The sequence below is a fragment of the Erythrolamprus reginae genome, chromosome 3 (genome assembly GCF_031021105.1).
Source record: "Erythrolamprus reginae isolate rEryReg1 chromosome 3, rEryReg1.hap1, whole genome shotgun sequence".
Classification (NCBI taxonomy): domain Eukaryota; kingdom Metazoa; phylum Chordata; class Lepidosauria; order Squamata; family Dipsadidae; genus Erythrolamprus; species Erythrolamprus reginae.
The window spans coordinates 149,801,519-149,820,708 of NC_091952.1; the positions used below are offsets into that span (position 1 = coordinate 149,801,519).

Consider the following 19,190-nt stretch of genomic DNA (forward strand, 5'->3'; position numbering starts at 1 on the left):
GGGGTGGATTCTATTTTTTAGTAGATAAATGCTCACGTATATAAAGAAGAGGCCGTCTTTCTCCTCTATACTTTTTCTAGCTCCGGGCTCTCCAATCTTGGCCACTAACTCCCAGAGTTCCTCAGCCAACTTTGCTGGCTGAGAAACTCTGGGAGTTGAAGTCCACAAGTCTTAAAGTGGCCAAGGTTGGAGAGCCCTGTATCTAACTTCCAGGGAAAGGCCACAGGGCCTAAGAAACGTCTCAGCCCCGCATAAACAATGAAATGATGTAGACTCCCAGACGACAGCATCAGCTTGTCTTTGTTCTTTTTGCAAAATTTTCAGAAAAAATAGTATTATGGCTAATTGGTATTAACAGCAGGAGGGGCTGGGGTCGTCTTGCTTGCAAAAGCCGACGACGCTGAGGGGAAAATTAATGATAATCTCTCATGAGCTTCACCCTCTGAAGCGTGGAGGCTTTTTTTTTCTTTCAATGCGGTGAATTTTCCTATTTCCAACCCTATCTTTCACCGGCAAAATCAACAGGGAGCACGGTACTCCTCTGTAAGTTTCTATCTCCACGACGTCTATGCGAAAGCAAATCAGGGTCACGCTTGAAGGGGCGAGGTGGGCTTTGCGACTTTGCAGCCAATCCATGAATGCAGGAGGCTGGGTACAAAATGAAAAGACGGGATCTGATTGGTCCCCCGCGCTTAACCAGAAATGGAATCTTGAAATAGCCGAGGAAGAAGGTAAGGATGACCTGCACGTGGAGCCCATTGGAGGACGGCGGAGCGTTTGGCTCGGCTGCGCTGCCTCCCGCTCTGTTTGTTTTTTTGTTTTTTTGTTTGTTTATTAAGTCTCTCTTAAGTAACCTTTGGTAACTCTTGGGGAAGCAGCGGCTTGCACTGGGTGAGCACTGTTGGAAGCTTGGGAACTGCGGTTATCTGAAGGATGGGTGCTGCGAAGAGAAGAGAATAGAGAATAGAATATGGAATGCAATGCAATGCAATGCAATGCAATAGAAAAATAGAATAGAATTGTATTGGCCAAGTGTGATTGGACACACAAGGAATTTGTCTTGGTGCATATGCTCTCATGTACATCAAATAAAAGATACATTGGTCAAGTATCATAAGGCACAGCACTTAATGATAATCCGGTTACAAATAAGCAATCTAATATTAGGAACCAGTCAATATAAATTATAAGGATACAAGCAACAAAGTTACAGTTATTTGTGGGGGATGATGGGGACGATGAGAAGATTAACAGTAGTGCAGATTTAGCAAATAGTTTGACAGTGGCGAGGGAATTAGTTGTTTAGCAGAGTGATGGTGTTTGGGGGGAAAAAAATCTGTTCTTGAGTCTAGTTATTCTGTGTGCAGTGCTCTATAGCATTGTTTTGAGGTTAGGAGTTGAAACAGTTTATGTCCAGGATGCGAGGAATCAGTAAATATTTTCACAGGCCTCTTTTTGACTGGTGCAGTAGACAGCTCCTCAGTGGAAGGCAGGTTGGTAGCAATTGGGTTTTCCCCCCTGCATTTCTGATTATCCTTTGAAGTCTGTGTTGGTCTTGTTGCATTGCAGAACCAAATCAGAGAGTTATAGAGGTGCAGATGACAGACTCAATTATTCCTCTAGAAACTTAGCAACTCCTTGGGCAATTTGAGCTTCCTGAGTTGGCACAAAAAGAACTTTCTCTATTGTGCTTTTTTGCTAAATTACAGCTACTAGTATAAACAAACCGGGTAGTTTTGGAAAGGGTCAGTTTGGGCTCCTGGACTGTCTTCATCTTGGATAATTTTGCTTTCTCACTCAGGCCTGGACCGAAGCGCTCATCTTTAATCCACTTCTGGGTCCTATAGGTGATGCTTTATTATTTGTTGTTGCTGCCAGAGCAGTGGCTGTCTCTATATTGTCACCCTTGTATGAGAGCAGCAACTTTGCAAATCTCCTTTCCCAGCCACAATAAAAGGCCCACTCTTGGCACGACAGTTTGCCATTTTCCTCCTTCCTCCTATCTTGAGGACCAGAGAAGAACGCATTGGCTGAGAAGTAGGAAAGAGCTCACAGTAGTCGCATAAATGTTTTGAGTCCTGCAATTGATGTTTACAAAAAAATATACAATTTACATTTGCAATTTTTTATGTATTGCATTTTGTATAATTGGGTTGGTTGTTGCAGGGATTTTTTTACCATCACAATACCAACAAGGAGCATAATTGAAATTTCTCTTTTGGCAGTTTGAACATTCTTATACAGCTATGGTGTTTATTCGAGCTTCAGAATTTCAGTCAGTCTTATTCACAGTACTTTAAAACATAAATTTGCAGATGTTAAATGTTTACGGTATTTTTCTGAGTTGAATTCATTAGTTAACAGTATCATACTGTCACAGAATTAAGACATTGATATGAATTCTGTACTGCCTCTTGTCTATCATTTCAAACTATTTTAAAAGGCAATCTGTTAACTTTTTCTTCTATTTTCAGGCAATGTCATCAGCCAAGCTAACATGGCTTTTATAGCTGTCAGATCTTACCACGTATATGTTTCGAATATACAAGCATGCAGACAATTGCTAACTGGAAGCAGAGCCTTCAGCCATTTCTGTCAGAAAATGAGGCAATTTGCAGTTGGCTACTTTGACTCTTCTATATTGGAAAACCGAAGACGGTTCCCATGCACTTCTTGTAGAAACTACCATGTGAAACTAAAAAATCATACTAGCCCTGTTGTGGAAACAATGCAACACCTTGGAGAGGCCAATAACAGTTTAAAATCTAATAGAAAGACAGTAGGTGAACAGATACTTTTGAAGGAACTGAACCAATGGTCTTCATACGGGGATATTTTCAAATTTATGAGTGCATTGGACAATTTATCTGATACCATGGTAGCAGCTATCTTTCGGAGATTGGGTGAAATCCAGCTACAGGACAGCTTAATGAAAAGTCCCGAGTTGCTAATGGAAAATGATATGTTCAAATCACTTTGCTTGCAGTTGGAAAAAGAGTCTACACATTTATCTGACGATGCTCTTGCAAATTCTCTAAATGCCTTGACAAAGTTGCATATTGATCCTTGCAGTTCCTTGATGGCTTGCTTAGTGTCAGAGAGCCAACAACGTCTTGATAAGGGACAAATGACTATAAAAAATTTGTGTATCCTTGCAGAAGGTTTATTTAATCTTGGAGGACCAGAACATGCTATGCTGGAACAAATTATGAATCAAATTCAGAGTACAAATGTTGAGGACTGGGAGACTGAAGAAATGGTCCTGGTATACAGAACTCTGCAGCTGTATGTAGGTAGGGAAACAAATCTGTTACAGAACCTGTTAAGCAAAATGAACGGTTTTGCAGAGACAGAAAGTTGCCATTTCACTCCCAAACAGACAAGTACAGTGTTAAGTGCTCTGGTTGTTTTAGATGAAACCCAAGTCAATAACTTGATAATGAAACTTTGTAAACATGCATCATGTTATATCCCATATTTTACGGATGATGAAATGATAAATGTACTGGAAGCATTCATTCATTTCAGATGCGCTGACCAGGGTTTCATAGAGGCGCTAGAAAGACATGTTACTAAATTTGCCTTTGTGATGCATCCTAGCACAATTTCCAAAATCATGCAATACTGCAGTACGCTATGCATTCTTTCCAAACCCATATTCAATGCAGTGGCAGAAACCTTTGTCTACAATGCTGATAATTTCACCGTTTCTCAGATTGTTGAGCAGGTTGTTCCATTTGGGAAGCTCAACTATTTGCCCCCGTCTGCTTCATCTTTTTTCCGGCAGGTTGAAAGATTTGTTAGCATGCGAATCTCTGAGTTTGAGCCTCATGAACTTCTGAACCTTCTTCATTCATGCATTCTCATTAGATGCTACCCACTAAATTTTATCGAAAAACTGTTCAACCCTTTTTTCCTGCAGGAATTGCAAGGTAAGCAAATAAACTGTATAATTTCCATTATAATAGCTGTCTTACTAACAGTTGTTTTCAAATAGTTTGTAGGAGTCATAGGCAATCCTTAAATTAAGATTATTAAGGCATTCAACTGCCTGGCTGGTCTTCAAATACTTATAAAGACATAATAGAAATCTCGTTATGGTTGGTGCATGCCCACGACGGCTTCAGAGGCAGATCTTCCCTGAATATAAATACTAGTAAATAAAAATGAAAGTTGAGCAATCAATTTTAAGTTGTTGTGTGATGATGTGTCTTTCTGGTTGTTTGCATCTTAGCTAAAAGTCCAAGATGGAAGATTCTTTCTCAGTTGACCCAACTATTTTTAACCATTCAACTGGAGTGTCCATACTATAAGGTATGATATTATTGATGGTGATCAATATTAATAGTTAAGCAAATGCCAGCATCTGTACATTTTTACTCAGACTAATAAGTGTTTCGTAATACTAATGGATAAATATACTAATGTTTCCTCCATATCAACAGTAATAATTTTATTACTGGCATTTTAGGCTTTAGTCCTATGGGATTTTGGCCATAAGATATACAGGATGAAGGTATTCACATAGATTTATACCAGTGGGGGAAAGAAAGATCTGCTCCCCTTATAGAACTTCTATGCTGGAGCAAGAACTCAAAAGCAAGACATCTGTATCTGGAGAATCTTTTATATTGCCTTATACCATAGACATCAAAACTCGATTTAATTGAGGGCTGCATCAGGGTTCTGTTTGACCTCAGGGGGAAGGTGGCTAGGGCTGGTGTGGCCAGCATGGCATCACTTGTTTCGGGGCACCTGGGGTGGCCCAAGTGCTCTGCCAGCAAAAATGGGCTCCTGTGCTCCGTTTTCAGCCTCCTGCAACCCTCTGCCAGTGAAAACAGAGTTCGGGAGGGCCAGGCACCACCCTCACAAGCTTCATTTTCGCTGATAGAGGCACCGTGGGCCGGTCCTTTACTATTTCCAGGGCAGCCCCAAGGGCCAGATCTAAGCACCTCGCAGGTCAGATTCAGCCCCCAGACTTTGAGTTTGACACCGCTACCTTGTACTAACTGGAGAGAAAAATAAGAGCCTGCTAATACTACTTTATAGATTTTCTGATGTGGTGGTTTCTGTGCCTTGGCTCCTTATTATTTGTCATTCTTCCAGCATTGTGTGCCTTGTTATGTTAATTCATTGTTGTATTTTTAAAACTAATTGCATATTTATTCATATTTGCTTAGTTAACCAGCAGGATATAAAATTGATTTAAAATCTTTTCTTTTGTCTTTACAGAAACCCTGTCTGCCCTCAGACTACCAAGTCAAGTCCTTTTACTCTAGATGTGAGTCATTAGAATTCAAGGTTGATCTTCATCTTTTCAACAGAGTGAAGGCTGGCATGATTGACCTCTTAGGAAGCCAAAAATATTTTGTCTGTAATGTTCTGACACCATATCACTACACTATAGGTGAGCAAACTGTTTCCTTTTCAGATAGCTGTGTTCAGTTTTAGATAGTTGCACTTTTTTTAAGATTGAATGGGTGGAATGGTGGGATGAAATTAATCTCCAGCAACATATTTGATTACAGTATTTCCCCCTTGTGTCACATTAAAAAAATTACTTTGATATTAACTTTGGGAAATCTCCGAGTTCTACTAAGCTTTTAGATGACTGCAAGAATATGTTTTGAACTTTGTTTTTTTTTAAACATTTTGTATTGATTTTTTAAAATATAGGACAAGACAAGACAAACAACATTTAACATGTAAAGGAGCTACCCTTGCTCCGCTAAGCATAGAAGTCTTACTAATACAGAAAAGAAAGACTAGTTATGGTTCAGATCAATATAGAAAAGTAAAAATTCTTAATAACATATTTCTTAATATAACATATTAATATATTAATATAATATAACATCTGAATACTTCAGCATTTTCGTTATAGCATTGTGATTAAAATAATTGAAATCAGTTAATAAAGCTAAAACTTATCCATAAAATTTCGGTATACAATTTATTCAGTCTTTCTATAGTTTGTTTTTGTATTATTGATAATCCTTTTTTACATTCCATGTTTTGAACTTTGTATCAAGGTTCCAAGTAGCATCCAAATTTAAATCAGAGTCCAAGTCAAAGTATTTTTCAAAGTTCCAATTTATTGCCAGAACCATACTGGCACCTACACTGTTCCCACCCAGTTGAAAGTTCATATTCCTTGCCCCCCCCCCCAAAAAAACCTTGTCACATTGCCCACTCAGGTTGTGCCTGGGTGGCAACTCCTCCTTCTGCTCCCGCTCAGGTGGTGAACATAAGATGGCCTTGAACTTCTCGAAAGAATGCTTTGTGGCTGCATCTGCTCCCTCATGAAAATCACACACACACAAGTCCCCATAAACATCAGGCCCTCTACAGATAAAATTGGCAAGCCTGTATTTCATCACCAACTTTTGTACCAGCTTGATTCTTAGGCAATACTTTCCACTGAGGTTATTTGCCTCACGATTTTCTATCTCATTGTTGGAATTTGTTTGTTCTGTAGAATGTTTGTATGGAACATTCATGAAGTTGTGGAAGCTATGATTCTAGAAGTTCATGTTCATTCAGGGTGAGCTTTCTGCAAACTATGCCTTCAGAACTCCAGCAAGAGAAATCACTCCGTGGTCCTCCACACAGTTAATTGGGAGTGGAGCTGGGGACATAATGGTGGGGATAAAAAGTGAAACATCATCTCTTGGTGCAAGGGCCCTAGACATTCTTCGTACTGTAGGAGCGGGTCCAGCAGTCACGTGGGTTGCTCGCTGTCCAATCCACATAGGACTGAGCCTGTCTTTGAAAAGATTGCTGGATCCGCCCCTTTCCCATAATTCGCTCGGTCCTCCTACCGGTAGGACACGTGGTGGCTCAGCTCCTGTCGAAACAAACACCTTCCCTTCTTCTTCTACCAAATCCAGCAAATCCTTTCTATTGACTTGAAGCAATTCGGCTTCCAGCCAGCCCTCCTGGGCTCAATAAGGCTTCCAGTTAATTGCACAATTGCTTTGCCTTATCGTTTCAGTCAGCCATATTTCTTTTCTAAATCTGCCCGGCTGGGAGGTTTTTTATTACTTGACTGTGTTTACTTTTGCACCTCCTGCGGAGTGGGATGCTTTACAAGGGTGCTGGTTCTGTCCCTCGGACTTAGTCTAACTCTTTATTGAGTTTTCTTGACGCGAAGGCCCTCAGCGTCCAGTAACACCAGTACCAACGGCCCACCCACACACAGGTCGTCTGGCGCCATAAAGTCTGCCGCATGGCCCAGAGTAGGCTGTGAGAGTCTCAGGCTTTTACTCCCGTGCTAGGCCTCTTAACCAGTGTGCCTTGGTTGCTTAATCCAGTGTTTCCCAGCCTTTTTGGAGCCGCGGCACATTTTTCATATTTTCAAAATCCTGGGGAACATTGGGGGGGGGGGGCGCTAAAAAAAGTTTGGACAAAAAAAATATCTCTTCCTCCCTTTCGCTCTATTTCTCTCTCCCTCCCTCTTTTTCTCTCTTCCTTCCTTTCTCTCTCCATCCCTCTTTCTTTCTCTCTTCGTTCCTTCCTTCCTCTCTTTCTGTCTCCTCCTTCCTCTCTCATCTCTCTTTCCTTCCTCTCCCTCCCTCTCTCATTCCTTTCTCTCCCTTTCTGTCTATCCTTTCTATCTCTCACCCCTTCTCCCTCTTTCATTCCCTTTCTCTCCCTCCCTCTCTCATTCCTTTCTCTCCCTCTTTCCCTTCTATCTCTCTTTCTTTTTCTCCCTCCTTCATATCTTCTTTCTCTCCCCCCTTCCTCCCTCTTTCCTTTCTCCCCCTCCCTTTCTCTTCCTTTTTCTCTATCCTTTCTACTTCTTACTCTTTCTTTCTCTCCCTCCTTCATTCAATTTTCTCTCCCTCCCTTTCTCTCTCTTTCCTTTCTCTCCCTCCCTTGTTCTCCCCTGGGGCTGCCTGTGCCTGCCCTGCACCACCCAACACGAACGGACAGCCCCCGGTCGTCGGTTCGTGGCCCCCCCCACGGAGGGAGATTAGCCACTGGAGGGAAATCGGGCTGGCGAGGGCGGTGGATCCGCGTCCCTAGCCGCGCGGAGGGAAATCGGGCAGGCGGGCGGGTGGCCGCGGCTCCCTGCGCGCCCCTGGAAAAGGGTGCGCGGGGGGGCATTTTGGGGTGCGTTGGCGTGCACAGCCTACAGGGAACAGTGCCCGGGGCCGCTGCAGCCGGCAGCCTGTTTCCGCTGCCATTGCCCTCCTGCCGGGCCCCAAAGGACAATTGTTGCCACCCCCACCAGGAAAGCTCCAGCTGGGCGGGGTGCTGCCGGTGGCTCCGCCCTGGAGCTCTTGCTCGCCGCTGCCATCCCCCAGCAACTGCCCGGGGCCGCTGCAGCCGCCACCCCCGCCTCCCACGCCAGTGCCCTTCCGCCGGGCCCCAAAGGACACTTGCCGCCGACGCCAGGGAAGACGGGAAAAAGGCGTGAAGAATGAAGCTTTCCTTCTTCCTGCCTTCCTTCTTTGGGGCCCAGCAGGAGTGCGTCAGAAACCGCGGCATCGGGCAGGAGCCGGGAGGTCGGAGGCACCGGCAGCGCCCCGCCCAGCTGGAGCTTCCCTAGTGTCGCGGCACACCTGGCTGTGTCTCGCGGCTCACTAGTGTGCCGCGGCACACCGGTTGGGAAACGCTGGCTTAATCATTGAGGCCTAGCCCTTCTGTTCTCACTGGAACGAAGTCTGGATTGATCCAGGCTTGTCTTTGAGGGCAGACGCTCCTGGGCCTTCTACACCTTCCTTTGTTAGCCACTGTTCACCTGCATGCAATTTTAGAATTCCCTTAGAATCGTTAAGATTTTTTTTTTTCAACAACAGCTAGGTTTGTTTCCAGCCAAGTTAAATGTGCTGAACAAACTGAAAGGCTGCCTCAGTTATCAGTGTTGCACTTTGATTACAAATAAGTATTTATATCCTATTTATATTCTGTATTGCTATTTTCTTTCTGTTTGTTCTATGTAAGATATTGAGATTAAGCTCAATGAAGAAGGATTTGTGCTACCAGTCAATGCACATGATGAGATTTACGAGAGGTAAGGAAAACTGGACGGTAGGTTATTGTTTTCCAAAGGGAGTTTGCAAACCTGAAAAAACTTTTTAAAATTTTTCTTTTCTCATGAAAAAAAAATCTTGTCTGGAATTTGGTTTATGTTTCTGTTTGAAAAAAATATTTCACTTATTCCTACGGGGTCGATTCCAATTGCAATAGACGAAGCATGGAGGTACTGTTGTGGCCCGCCAGCAGCCCTTGCAGCTGATAGCGGATTCTGTTTGGGAGGAGACCGACTTGGTGATGCATCAGCGGCCTATACAGCTGGCACCTGTGTCGTGCAGTGGGGAGGATGGCAAGGACTCGGTGCCAGAGGCAGAGATTCAGCCAGGGCTTTCAGAACCTTCGTACCTCGTAGCAGTGATGAGGAAAAAGAGGCTTCTCCTCCTCTTGATGCAAGAGCTCACAGAGCTGCCAAGAGACAGGAATGGTTACTTCAGAGGAGGTCTCCTTGGGAGTAAGTCTTGGAGGTAATTGGAGACTCTAAGAACAGTAGAGGCAGCTAAAAGGCTGCAGGAAACAACAGTTTAGACTCCTGCACCTGTCCTGATTGTCTTGTGAATCTCTGTTTCTCTGCTTTGGATTTCTTATCATGGAAAACTCCTGGGCCTTTTGCCAAGCCTTTGGAAACTAAGTGAGATAGCAAGAATTAATTGCATTGCTTTGAGTTAAGACTGTTTGAACTTACATAGCTACTAATGAAGATTAATTAGCAGTTGGCTTTTTGCAAGAAAGTATTGCTTTTTTATTTGTGCGTGTGTCTCCACTGCTAAGCCAGTTATTATCAGTGGTTCATTGATTAAATTAAGTTCATTTAAAAGGTGTGTTTGTTACGTTCGTAACTGGGGACAGAACAAGTTCTAGCATTGATAGAAAATTAGCAATATTGTGGTTAAAGAGTTCCGAACCTGTTTAGTTTTGCTCAACACCTAAGAAATTATTGTATTTTTCAGTGAAATATTTTTCAATGTTCAAGTCAAGCTAGTGTTTGTGCTACATTTTTGCCTCTTCCCTTTCCATACTGTTGCAATTCCCTAGAGCTGTTTTCTAAAGAAGGTGGCAGCATGCAAATCCATGATGCTAACCCCAGAAGGAAGGAATCCCTTTTCACGCCTTACTGCTATGGCAGATGCTTCTAGTCCAAAAAAGTCCACGGGGTTGCTTTGCTTAGCAAACTGCTTTTAATTTGCACAATAGCTATAGCCATTGTGCAGTCTTTCTGTTCCTCGGTCTAGGCTTCTGTTTATGCCCCTAATGCTAACTTGGGTCTACTTGGAATTTCCTTTTTGTACAGTTCTCTCAAATGTGTGTCAGGGTGAAAAGGGTTGACTAACATTTGTCATACATATTTATGCAGAAAGAAGCACAAGGACTTATATTTGATTGAAGACATAAGATTATTGCATACCTTTGTATATTCTTAGATATAAGTAGTTAGAAACATCTACACTGACATTTTGAATTTGAAGCAATGACAATATTTTGATTTTACAGAATAGCTCTCTGCATTGATGATGAAAAGAGATTTTGTGCTAATAGTCACAATCTTCTTGGGAAAGAATCCATTAAGCAAAGACAACTGAAGCTCATTGGTTATGTGGTTATACAGGTAAATTCAATAATACTGCTACATATTTCAAGAGATAGGAATGATATCATTTTTCAAATATTTAACTATATGTGGAGATCCATACTGGTGCTTTGTTCATTGAAATGTTTATTTCTGAGGGTTGATCCAGACTGTTTGTTCTTGGTCTCACAGCTAAACTAAGATCATGAGGCTAGGAAGCAGGACAGCGTGAGTTCAAGTCCTGGCTTAGCTATGAAAGCAAATTAGTGACCTTGGGCCAGTCAGCCAACTCACCCTCAAGGAATTATTGTGGAAAACAATAGGAGGAGGAAAGTGTGATGGATATGTTCATCACCTATTTGTAAAAATAATAAACTGGAACAATTGGCCCTGTGCAACCTCCCCCCCCCCCCCAACTTTGCTACCTAATCTAGTATGCCCTACAGAGCAACTCTATAAATTCCTCATTTTGCTTGTGTTCGCCTAAACCAGGGTTTGGCAAATTTCAATAGCAACACATTCGCACTGCCGGAAACTCTGCTTCTGCAGAAGAGCCACACTCAAGCAGCCAAAGAGCCACGTTTGGCTCGCGAGCCGCGGTTTGCCAACCCCTGCCTTAGATGATCTCTTCTCAATGAGTAATAATTGGATTTTGTCCCAGGACTTAGCATTTCACCTTTATTGGAAGACAGCCATTATTCAAGACTACAATCGCCAGCTTTAGTCCTTCAGAGGTCTGTTGCTGTCCCATTCTTATTGTGCCATATGCCTGGAGCCATTTTGGCATCAATAGTTGGCAAAGGATGGGTGGCAGGACTATCAAGAATATTGGAACAGGACAGGAACAAAGCAAGGCAGGCGAGGAAAGTAAATGAAAAGGGGTCAAATGTCCTTTTGTGATTGGCCTGTTCATGTTCTTTTTAGAAAAGAAAACTTAGGATAACGTTGTTCTAATGTTTGAATCTCTGCATAATTATTTGAATTAATGTTTACTGCATTTCTTTATATTTCAGATCCCATTTTTTGAGTTTAATCCACTGGACAATAAAAATGATGTATTGGAATACCTACACAAGAAAGTATTTCCTAATTTTTATAGCTTCCATGAAAATAAAATTGAATCTAAATAAATGTATATGAAGGCTATATCTTGATTTTGTGTTTGAGAAATTAAGGTTTAAATAAAACCTGGGTTTTACCCTACCATATAGTTTTGTATCCCAATGTTACATGAGAGAAAGTGCTAATGCACCTGTTTATTTTTAATTTTTTCTAATGTGATTGATTTAATATCATGTTAATTTGAAAAATATTTGCATTTTCCCCTGGTAATATATAGCATGTCCTAGGAAACGTGGGAATGTTTAATTCTTAAGGTTTTAGGGGGGTTTTATGTTTAGTTTTTAAAGCCTGTGTGCTCATGTATACCAAGGAGCCAGACTAGATGTAACAATAAACACATAACTTGAGTGCACTTATGTATTAGGTATTATGTATATTTATGTATATATGCATAAATGTGTGTGTGTGTGTGTGTGTGTGTGTATAATGTACTGTATATTTTTTGAATGTGTATATGTTGCATACATTGTATATTGTTAAGTATTGTTATTTAGTAAACTTATATACTGCCAGTTTTCACCAAAATGGCATCTTACCATTAAGTAAAAACAACAAGATTCTACCATGAGAAAGGTTTTTATAGGGACCACTTCACGTTTATTTTTCCTCTTCTGTTCTCCTGATTAAAATTAGCACTTCCCCCTTCTCCTAAAGGCTGTTCTGTCAGCTTCCCTTCTGGGCTGATAGGAAATGCAGATTCAATGTGTCAACTCTTACTATGGCTAGTACTAGTAGCTTTGACACAAATTCCACTACAAACAGCAATCCAAACAAAACTATTCAACTTCAAGAGGTGAGATTAATGTCAAGCTTTAATGTTTGTACTCAGCAATGAAAATTCATTCTTATGAAGCTGCCCATCTGTCAGCTGATCTTCATTCCTAATGCACAGCTCATATATAAATACTCACATGTGCATCCTTGGTATATAAGCAGGTTGATAGATATTTTTCTCAATAATTAATGGCGATCTCCTTAGCTAAGCATTCCAAACACGCTTAATAAAACATTAAATTAACAAAGAGATTAAATTGGAAAGAAAAACATGTTAAACAACAATACATTGCAACCAAGTCCTTTAGTTTTGATAATATTAAAAGAAAAGAAACTATTCTATAAATCATAGGCAAGAAATGACAGGTGATTATTTTCTGATTAATACATGGCTATTCTAGCAAGTTTAGAGCGTCAAGCCAGTCTTTTTTGAGAAACGTTTGTACAATTTTTCCAGGAGAAAAAAAAATGTAGAGGTGAGTACAATTATAAACTGGAGGCCACACAAGTATCAACATGCTATATGAGCCTAAAAATAATACCTGATTTTAGCTAAAAGTTAATGTAATATAACTAAATCCAAGCAGGACCCTAAAGGAATTTGATACCATCTTGCTGTTAGATATCAATCACAGTAAACTCTTAAGTTGGATTCATTTTTCTATCAAGCAGGCTATTCCATTTTTTCTGTAGAACTCTGTCTTTACGTGATTGATGCGCACGTAGTCTCGGATTAGCTGTTCCACAGGTTTGTTTATATGACGCCCATATTCAGAAGAAGACAAGACAGCTATAGGCCTTTTCTTTTCCTGTAAGAATATTTTCGAGATGTGATTTACGACTATAAAAATACAACAGAGATAAAGAGAAAACTAGTTAAGATGGTTGGTATGCTGCTGCTGGCGATGATGATGGATGTCCTGCATCCAAATCAAAATGACATGTTCCAAATACATTCTGGTTTCCTGAAGTGAAAAGAGGTAAAAATCTCTTGCAGCTTTACACTCTTCAACTATATCCATTAAAAACAGCTAGAGCCATCTGTAATCCTTTCCAAAAGGAAAATGCTATTGGGATATAATTTCTTCCACCCTGTAGAAAATTCTCTTTAAAATGCCTCATACTGTGTAGATTGTCCAATATGAATAAGTACTCTTGAGATTTATGTTACTAAATACCTCCTCAAGGAAGGATTGACACTTTTTTCCTGAAAAAATGCAACTGTTGTCTGAGAATAATGAGCATTTGTTTAGCACTTCAATAGGCTTATTTATACAACTGGCTTCTAGCATTCCATTTGCAATGTTATTCTCCATAAAGTTTATAGAAACTTGATGAGAAGACATAATAGCTTGCCTACTTCAATCCCATGTATTTCAGTGGTAGAGGCAAGTCTTTGCTAAATTATCATCTATTTTGATTGATGAGCTCAACATCTTAATTCTGTTTGTATCATACTAATGGCTTGGGGAGAGACATCCCTTAAACTTGAGTCTACTTTAGGTGCAAAATACTATTACAGTACTTAGATTTAATATATTGTAGATATTAATGTTACCTATATTTACTCTCAAAATGTAAAGCATTAGTTCTAAATGCTACTTATCTCCAAACAATTCACTAATTATAATACATTTTGTTAACTCCCAATCTTCAAATACCCCACTGTTCAAATATGTGAGAATATCTGCATCTATGACTCAACCAATGATCTTGGCAGAGGGAGCCTGAATCTGATGAGTTGTGTTGTATAACCCTAAGCATGTTGTTTTCATATAGCCTAGGACAGGGCTGTCAAATTCCTGGTCAGCAGGCCTGATGTGTCACATGCTGGCCACACTCATGGCTGGTTTAGGAAAGGGGGGAAAGTCCCAATACATCACATGACACCACTGTGACACGAGTTTGACGCTCCTTCCCTAGAAGTTCCTACTCTTAAATAAATTTGCATAAAATCCTAGCTTTAAATTACCGGTAATAATTATTACAGTATTCGTTGCATGCTTGTAATATGCAGTTAATTGGCAGCAGCCAGAAGTTATGAGTGAGCAGGAAGGAGGGGAAGTAGTCATTTTTGTCACCCCAAAATTCAACAATCACCTCGTCATTAATGTGAAGTCCTCTGCTTTTTGCGTGTTCTCTGTCACAACGATGGAGCTTTGCATCATAGCCAAGTGGTCTTTTGAAAATGCAGTCATACAGGGTAACCATTCCTGCCTTAAAAATAAAAAGGCTGGATCAGTTGAATGATGAAATAGGATCATCGGGATCACATCACAGTGATGGAATCAACTTCCTTGAGCATTCCGATATGCATAAACATTGGTATTGCCGTATACTAAATTTTCTTTGCTGAGAAGTAATGTGTATGTTCTCATAAACAATAGCTCTCAATAAGTGACAGAACTTTTTATGAGACTTTTCTTCAAAGAAATACAGCGCTGAACATTTTAATAAAACAGAATCTACAATAATTCCTATCTAGGAGACAGATGTTAGTAACCTTTGTTGAATTTACCATAGCCGAATATATTCAGCTCCTTCAACATGATTAAAAGCCTTTGAGCACCGCTTAGCTTCTGAAGAGAACAAAGCTGTAGGGTTGTGCCAGTGTCAGCATGCCAGATGGCTGAATATGACCCTTGGCTCCAAAATTAATGTATATTCCTACCTGGTACAGCACAATACAAGAAACTGCTCACAAGTGAGTTCTGACTTCATCAACCATTATTCAAGTAAGTGATCCGGAGAGCGTGCTATTATAAAAATTCCCATAGACTACAGTGGTACCTCGAGATACGAGTTTAATTCGTTCCGGACCTGGGCTCTTAAGTCGAGCAGCTCTTATCTCGAACGACTTTTCCCCATAGGAATTAATGTAAATAATTTTAATTGGTTCCAGCCCTCAAAAAACTCACAAAGTTAGTCTAAATTATGCAGAAAGACATGTTTTTAATGAAGAAATGTACATGAAGTTTCTTTCACTTAACTTGTAAACTTTCTTAAACTTTTAAATTTACATATGTTCAACTTCTCTGCCACCCAATCCTGTAGGACAGAGGTCCCCAACCCTTTTTGCACCAGGGACCGGCTTTAAGCGATCAAGAGAGGAATGGGTGAATGAATGGACGGAGGGTGGGAAGGAAGGAAGGAAAGAGGGAAGGGACAGGAACAGAGGAAGGAAGCAAGGAAACTTATGAAAGGGGAGAGTAAGAGTGGAATGAGTGAAGGGAGGGAGGGAGGGAAGAAGGTGGGAAGGAGAAAGAAAAGAAGAAATAGAGGAAGGGAAGGTAAAAGAGAGAAAGAAAAAGAGAAAGAAAGAAAGAAAGAAAGGGGGAAGGGACAGGAACAGAGGAAGGAAGCAAGGAAACTTATGAAAGGGGAGAGTAAGAGAGGAATGAGTGAAAGGAGGGAGGGAGGGAAGAAGGTGGGAAGGAGAAAGAAAAGAAGAAATAGAGGAAGGGAAGGTAAAAGAGAGAAAGAAAAAGAGCAAGAAAGAAAGCTGCAAGCACCCCCCCGAGCCCCCCAGGCCGGCTGCAACCTTTTAAAACACGCGCGCCGCTTCGCAGCTGTCTCCTGAAGCCGAACGCGGAAGTTAGCGTTTGGCTTCAGGAGACAGCTCCTTGGCGCTTGTATCTCGAATTTGGGCTTGTAAGTAGAACAAAAATATCTCTCCCCTCCCAGCTCTTATCTCGAGTTGCTCTTAAGTAGAGCAGCTCTTATGTCGGGGTTCCACTGTATATGTTTCAAAAATTGCATCTACTGTAGTTAGTCCTCAAGCTACCACAGTTCCTTTCAAAGTTCCCTTTTAAACTTAATATTAACCACGCCAAACTTAACTGTAAAAAATATGACCAGTAACCGAGTTGTCGAAGCGTGGAACTCATTACCATAGTGTCATCCCCAAACCCCCAACACTACCCTTAGATTATCTACGGTTGACCTACCCAGATTCCTAAGAGGTCAGTAAAGGGCGAGTACAAGTGCACTAGAGTGCCTTCCGTTCCCTGTCCTATTGCTCTCCTATATCTCCTATTTCTTTCTTCTATTCCTATATCTCTTCTTCTATTCTTTCATTGATATGTTCTATTACTATATCCTCTTTTCTATTATTTCTTAGATATATTTTACTATGAGTATCTCCTCTATAACCTTCATCATGTATTTTACTATGTGTGTGTGTGTGTGTATATGTATGTATGTATGTATGTATGTATATATGTATATATATGTGTGTGTGTGTGTGTGTGTATATATATATATATATATACACACACACACACACACACACACACACACACTAAAACTCTCATTGTGTATTGGACAAAATAAATAAATAAATAAAATAAATAAAAAAATTTAACAATGACCCTGAAAAAAGCGACTGAGGATTGTTTTTCACATGGCCCATTGTAGCATCCTCATGGTCATGCAATCAAAATTCATATGCTCGGCAACTGATTCATATTTATGATGGTTGTGGTATCTGGGAGTCGTGCGGTCACCTTTCGTGACAAGCAAAGTCAATAGGGAAACCAGATTCACTTAACAATTGGGTATTAACAACTGCAATGATTCATTTAACAACTGTGGCAAGAAAGGTCATAAAGTGGGGCAAAATCAACTTAAATGTATCCCTTAGCATCATAAATTTTGGGCTCAACTGTTGAGTGTAGGTCGAGGACTACCTGCATTGCAATTTGCTATCTGGGGCTGAAAGGTTGAACAAGGCTTCATTTCCGTAGCCTTTTAATAGGAATTTCCGTCATAATGCCTGTCTTGGATGCATGGACCCCTCTTCCCAATTATAGCACAAAAATTCAGGACATACCTTGCTCTCCTGGTAAAAATAACTAAGTTCAGGTGGGTCCTTGTGTCGGGGTGGAATGTAGCTGAAGGCTGACTGTGCAGAGAGTGGAAGCTTGTGTTTCCTTATTAGTGCCTCATTGACACCTTCTTCTTCTTCCTCCAACAACTCTTCCTCTTCCTCCAGTTCTTTGCCATTTTGGGCTCCTTGCATTCCCCTTTGAAGCCGTGTTCAGCTGAGTGGCAGGCTGGATTGCTTTGCATTCCCGACTAACCTCCCACCCAACCCTAGCTGGTGCGTTTGCAGAATTCTTTGGTTACTAAGAGACCATCTGAGTAAACTATGATGTCAAATCATTTACAAGGGGGTTGGAAGTCTGAGAAAAGCTGTGGCTGGGCAAAGCAAAGCCCAGGCTGCTCTCACACACTGCTATGTGAAATCTGTTTCACAAGCAAAGTGTCTCTGAAGTCAGTGAAATTCAGGAATAGTAGAGATACAAAGGGGTAAGGCTGTGAGAATGAAGTCATCACGCAGTGTCTTCTGGATGACGGTATAATTTTCTTGAAACACGAGACATCTTTGTAAGTGCTATATAGATATCATAGAATCTAAGTGGAGGTATTGATATCAAAGAACCTAAAGTGGGAATTAACCGGCAAACAAAAGGTCCTTGAACAATGAGTTCAGAAGCATGAATGATTTAATGTCAGGAGAGCTGTTACTGATACCTGCGTGCGAAAGACTAATACGAGCCTCATAAAGTGTGTCTTATTATTAGCGGTTTATAAAAGGCACTGGCAAGAAAGAATCATGTCACCGATCTTTTGGTATTACAGTGATCCCTCGAGTATCGCGAGGGTTACGTTCCAAGACCCCTCGTGATACTCGATTTTTCGCGATATAGTGGTGCGGAAGTAAAAACACCATCTGCGCATGTGCACCCTTTTTCCATGGCCGCGCATGCGCAGATGGTGGAGTTTGCATGGGCGGCGGGGAAGACCCAGGGAAGGTTTCTTTGGCCGCCCAGCAGCTGATCTGCTCGGCAGCGCCACAGCAGCGAGGAGCCGAAGATCGGGGTTTCCCCGCCGCCCACGCAAAGGGGAAACCCCGATCTTCGGCTCCTCGCTGCTGCGGCGCTGCCGAGCAGATCAGCTGCTGGGCGGCCGAAGAAACCTTCCCTGGGTCTTCCCCGCCGCCCACGCAAAGGGGAAACCCCGATCTTCGGCTCCTCGCTGCTGCCCGCCCGCCCGCTGCTCGCCCGCCCGCCGCCCGCCGCTCGAGAGCAAGAGGGGGAGAGATAGAGAAAGAGAGAGAAGGAAAGAAAGAGATGAGAGAGGGAGGAAGAGAGTGTGAGAGAGGAAGAAGCAAGATAGAGAAAGAGAGAGAGAAAGAAAGATGAGAAAGGAAGAGAGTGACGTCATCGGGTGGGAAAAATCGCGATATAGCGTTTCGCGAAGATCGAGATCGCGAAAATCGAGGGATCACTGTAATACATTCCTTGATGGAATTTATCCTAGGACGGCGCTACTTGACAATTCTTCATTTCAGATCACGCACCGTACTATGTATAGATAATTGCTGCAAAGATAAGGGTAAAAAGATAACAATGCTGACTGATAAAACCACAAAAGCGCAAGCAAAACAGGCTTTTATGATTGAGAAATGTCATTATTCTGCCAGGCTTCTGCTTCCAACATCTAATAGTAAAAGCAGATTAAATTATGGCAAAATGGTAAATAGATTTCATTACCCTGCATTAAGTTATTCGGCTTTCAAAGCTGACCTTTTCTTACAGTGGGTTTTGTAGATGTACAATATTTGAGCAGCCTTACACGATAACACTTTTTGTCCTTTCATTTTCCTTATGATGAATTTTTTACC

The 19,190-nt window shown here is 41.3% G+C and overlaps 2 protein-coding genes across 4 annotated transcripts; one reads left to right on the plus strand and one right to left on the minus strand.

Moving 5' to 3' along the window:
* The first annotated feature begins 199 nt into the window (after nt 1-199).
* Nucleotides 200-12,080, plus strand: FASTKD3 (FAST kinase domains 3). 3 transcript variants are annotated; one of them, XM_070747026.1, is made up of 7 exons: nt 200-731; nt 2,475-3,932; nt 4,235-4,314; nt 5,233-5,407; nt 8,950-9,019; nt 10,531-10,645; nt 11,620-12,080. In XM_070747026.1, exons 1-7 carry the CDS (start codon nt 569-571, stop codon nt 11,734-11,736), a joined length of 2,178 nt encoding a protein of 725 aa, XP_070603127.1. In that variant the 5' UTR covers nt 200-568; the 3' UTR covers nt 11,737-12,080. The 3 variants fall into 3 exon arrangements, with proteins under 3 accessions (XP_070603127.1, XP_070603128.1, XP_070603130.1); XM_070747027.1 differs by having other exon boundaries at nt 722-891; XM_070747029.1 differs by lacking the exon at nt 200-731 and adding an exon at nt 1,487-1,847.
* A 442-nt stretch (nt 12,081-12,522) lies between these two features.
* Nucleotides 12,523-17,638, minus strand: CFAP90 (cilia and flagella associated protein 90). The gene is made up of 3 exons (XM_070747038.1): nt 17,334-17,638; nt 14,603-14,719; nt 12,523-13,311 (listed from the first exon to the last, which is right to left on the minus strand). Exons 1-3 carry the CDS (start codon nt 17,520-17,522, stop codon nt 13,156-13,158), a joined length of 462 nt encoding a protein of 153 aa, XP_070603139.1. The 5' UTR covers nt 17,523-17,638; the 3' UTR covers nt 12,523-13,155.
* Nucleotides 17,639-19,190: the final 1,552 nt, after the last annotated feature.

What these genes read in the sequence shown, in the direction of transcription:
- CFAP90 (XM_070747038.1), bottom strand. Translation starts at nt 17,522, where the DNA reads ATGCAAGGAGCCCAAAATGGCAAAGAACTGGAGGAAGAGGAAGAGTTG. An exon ending in ATTTTTACCAGGAGAGCAAG is followed by an intron (nt 14,720 to 17,333) that starts GTATGTCCTGAA and finishes TTTATTTTTAAG; the next exon opens with GCAGGAATGGTTACCCTGTA. An exon ending in GACTTCACATTAATGACGAG is followed by an intron (nt 13,312 to 14,602) that starts GTGATTGTTGAA and finishes ATATTCTTACAG; the next exon opens with GAAAAGAAAAGGCCTATAGC.
- FASTKD3 (XM_070747026.1), top strand. Translation starts at nt 569, where the DNA reads ATGCGAAAGCAAATCAGGGTCACGCTTGAAGGGGCGAGGTGGGCTTTG. An exon ending in CATGATGAGATTTACGAGAG is followed by an intron (nt 9,020 to 10,530) that starts GTAAGGAAAACT and finishes TTGATTTTACAG; the next exon opens with AATAGCTCTCTGCATTGATG. An exon ending in TTGGTTATGTGGTTATACAG is followed by an intron (nt 10,646 to 11,619) that starts GTAAATTCAATA and finishes TTTATATTTCAG; the next exon opens with ATCCCATTTTTTGAGTTTAA.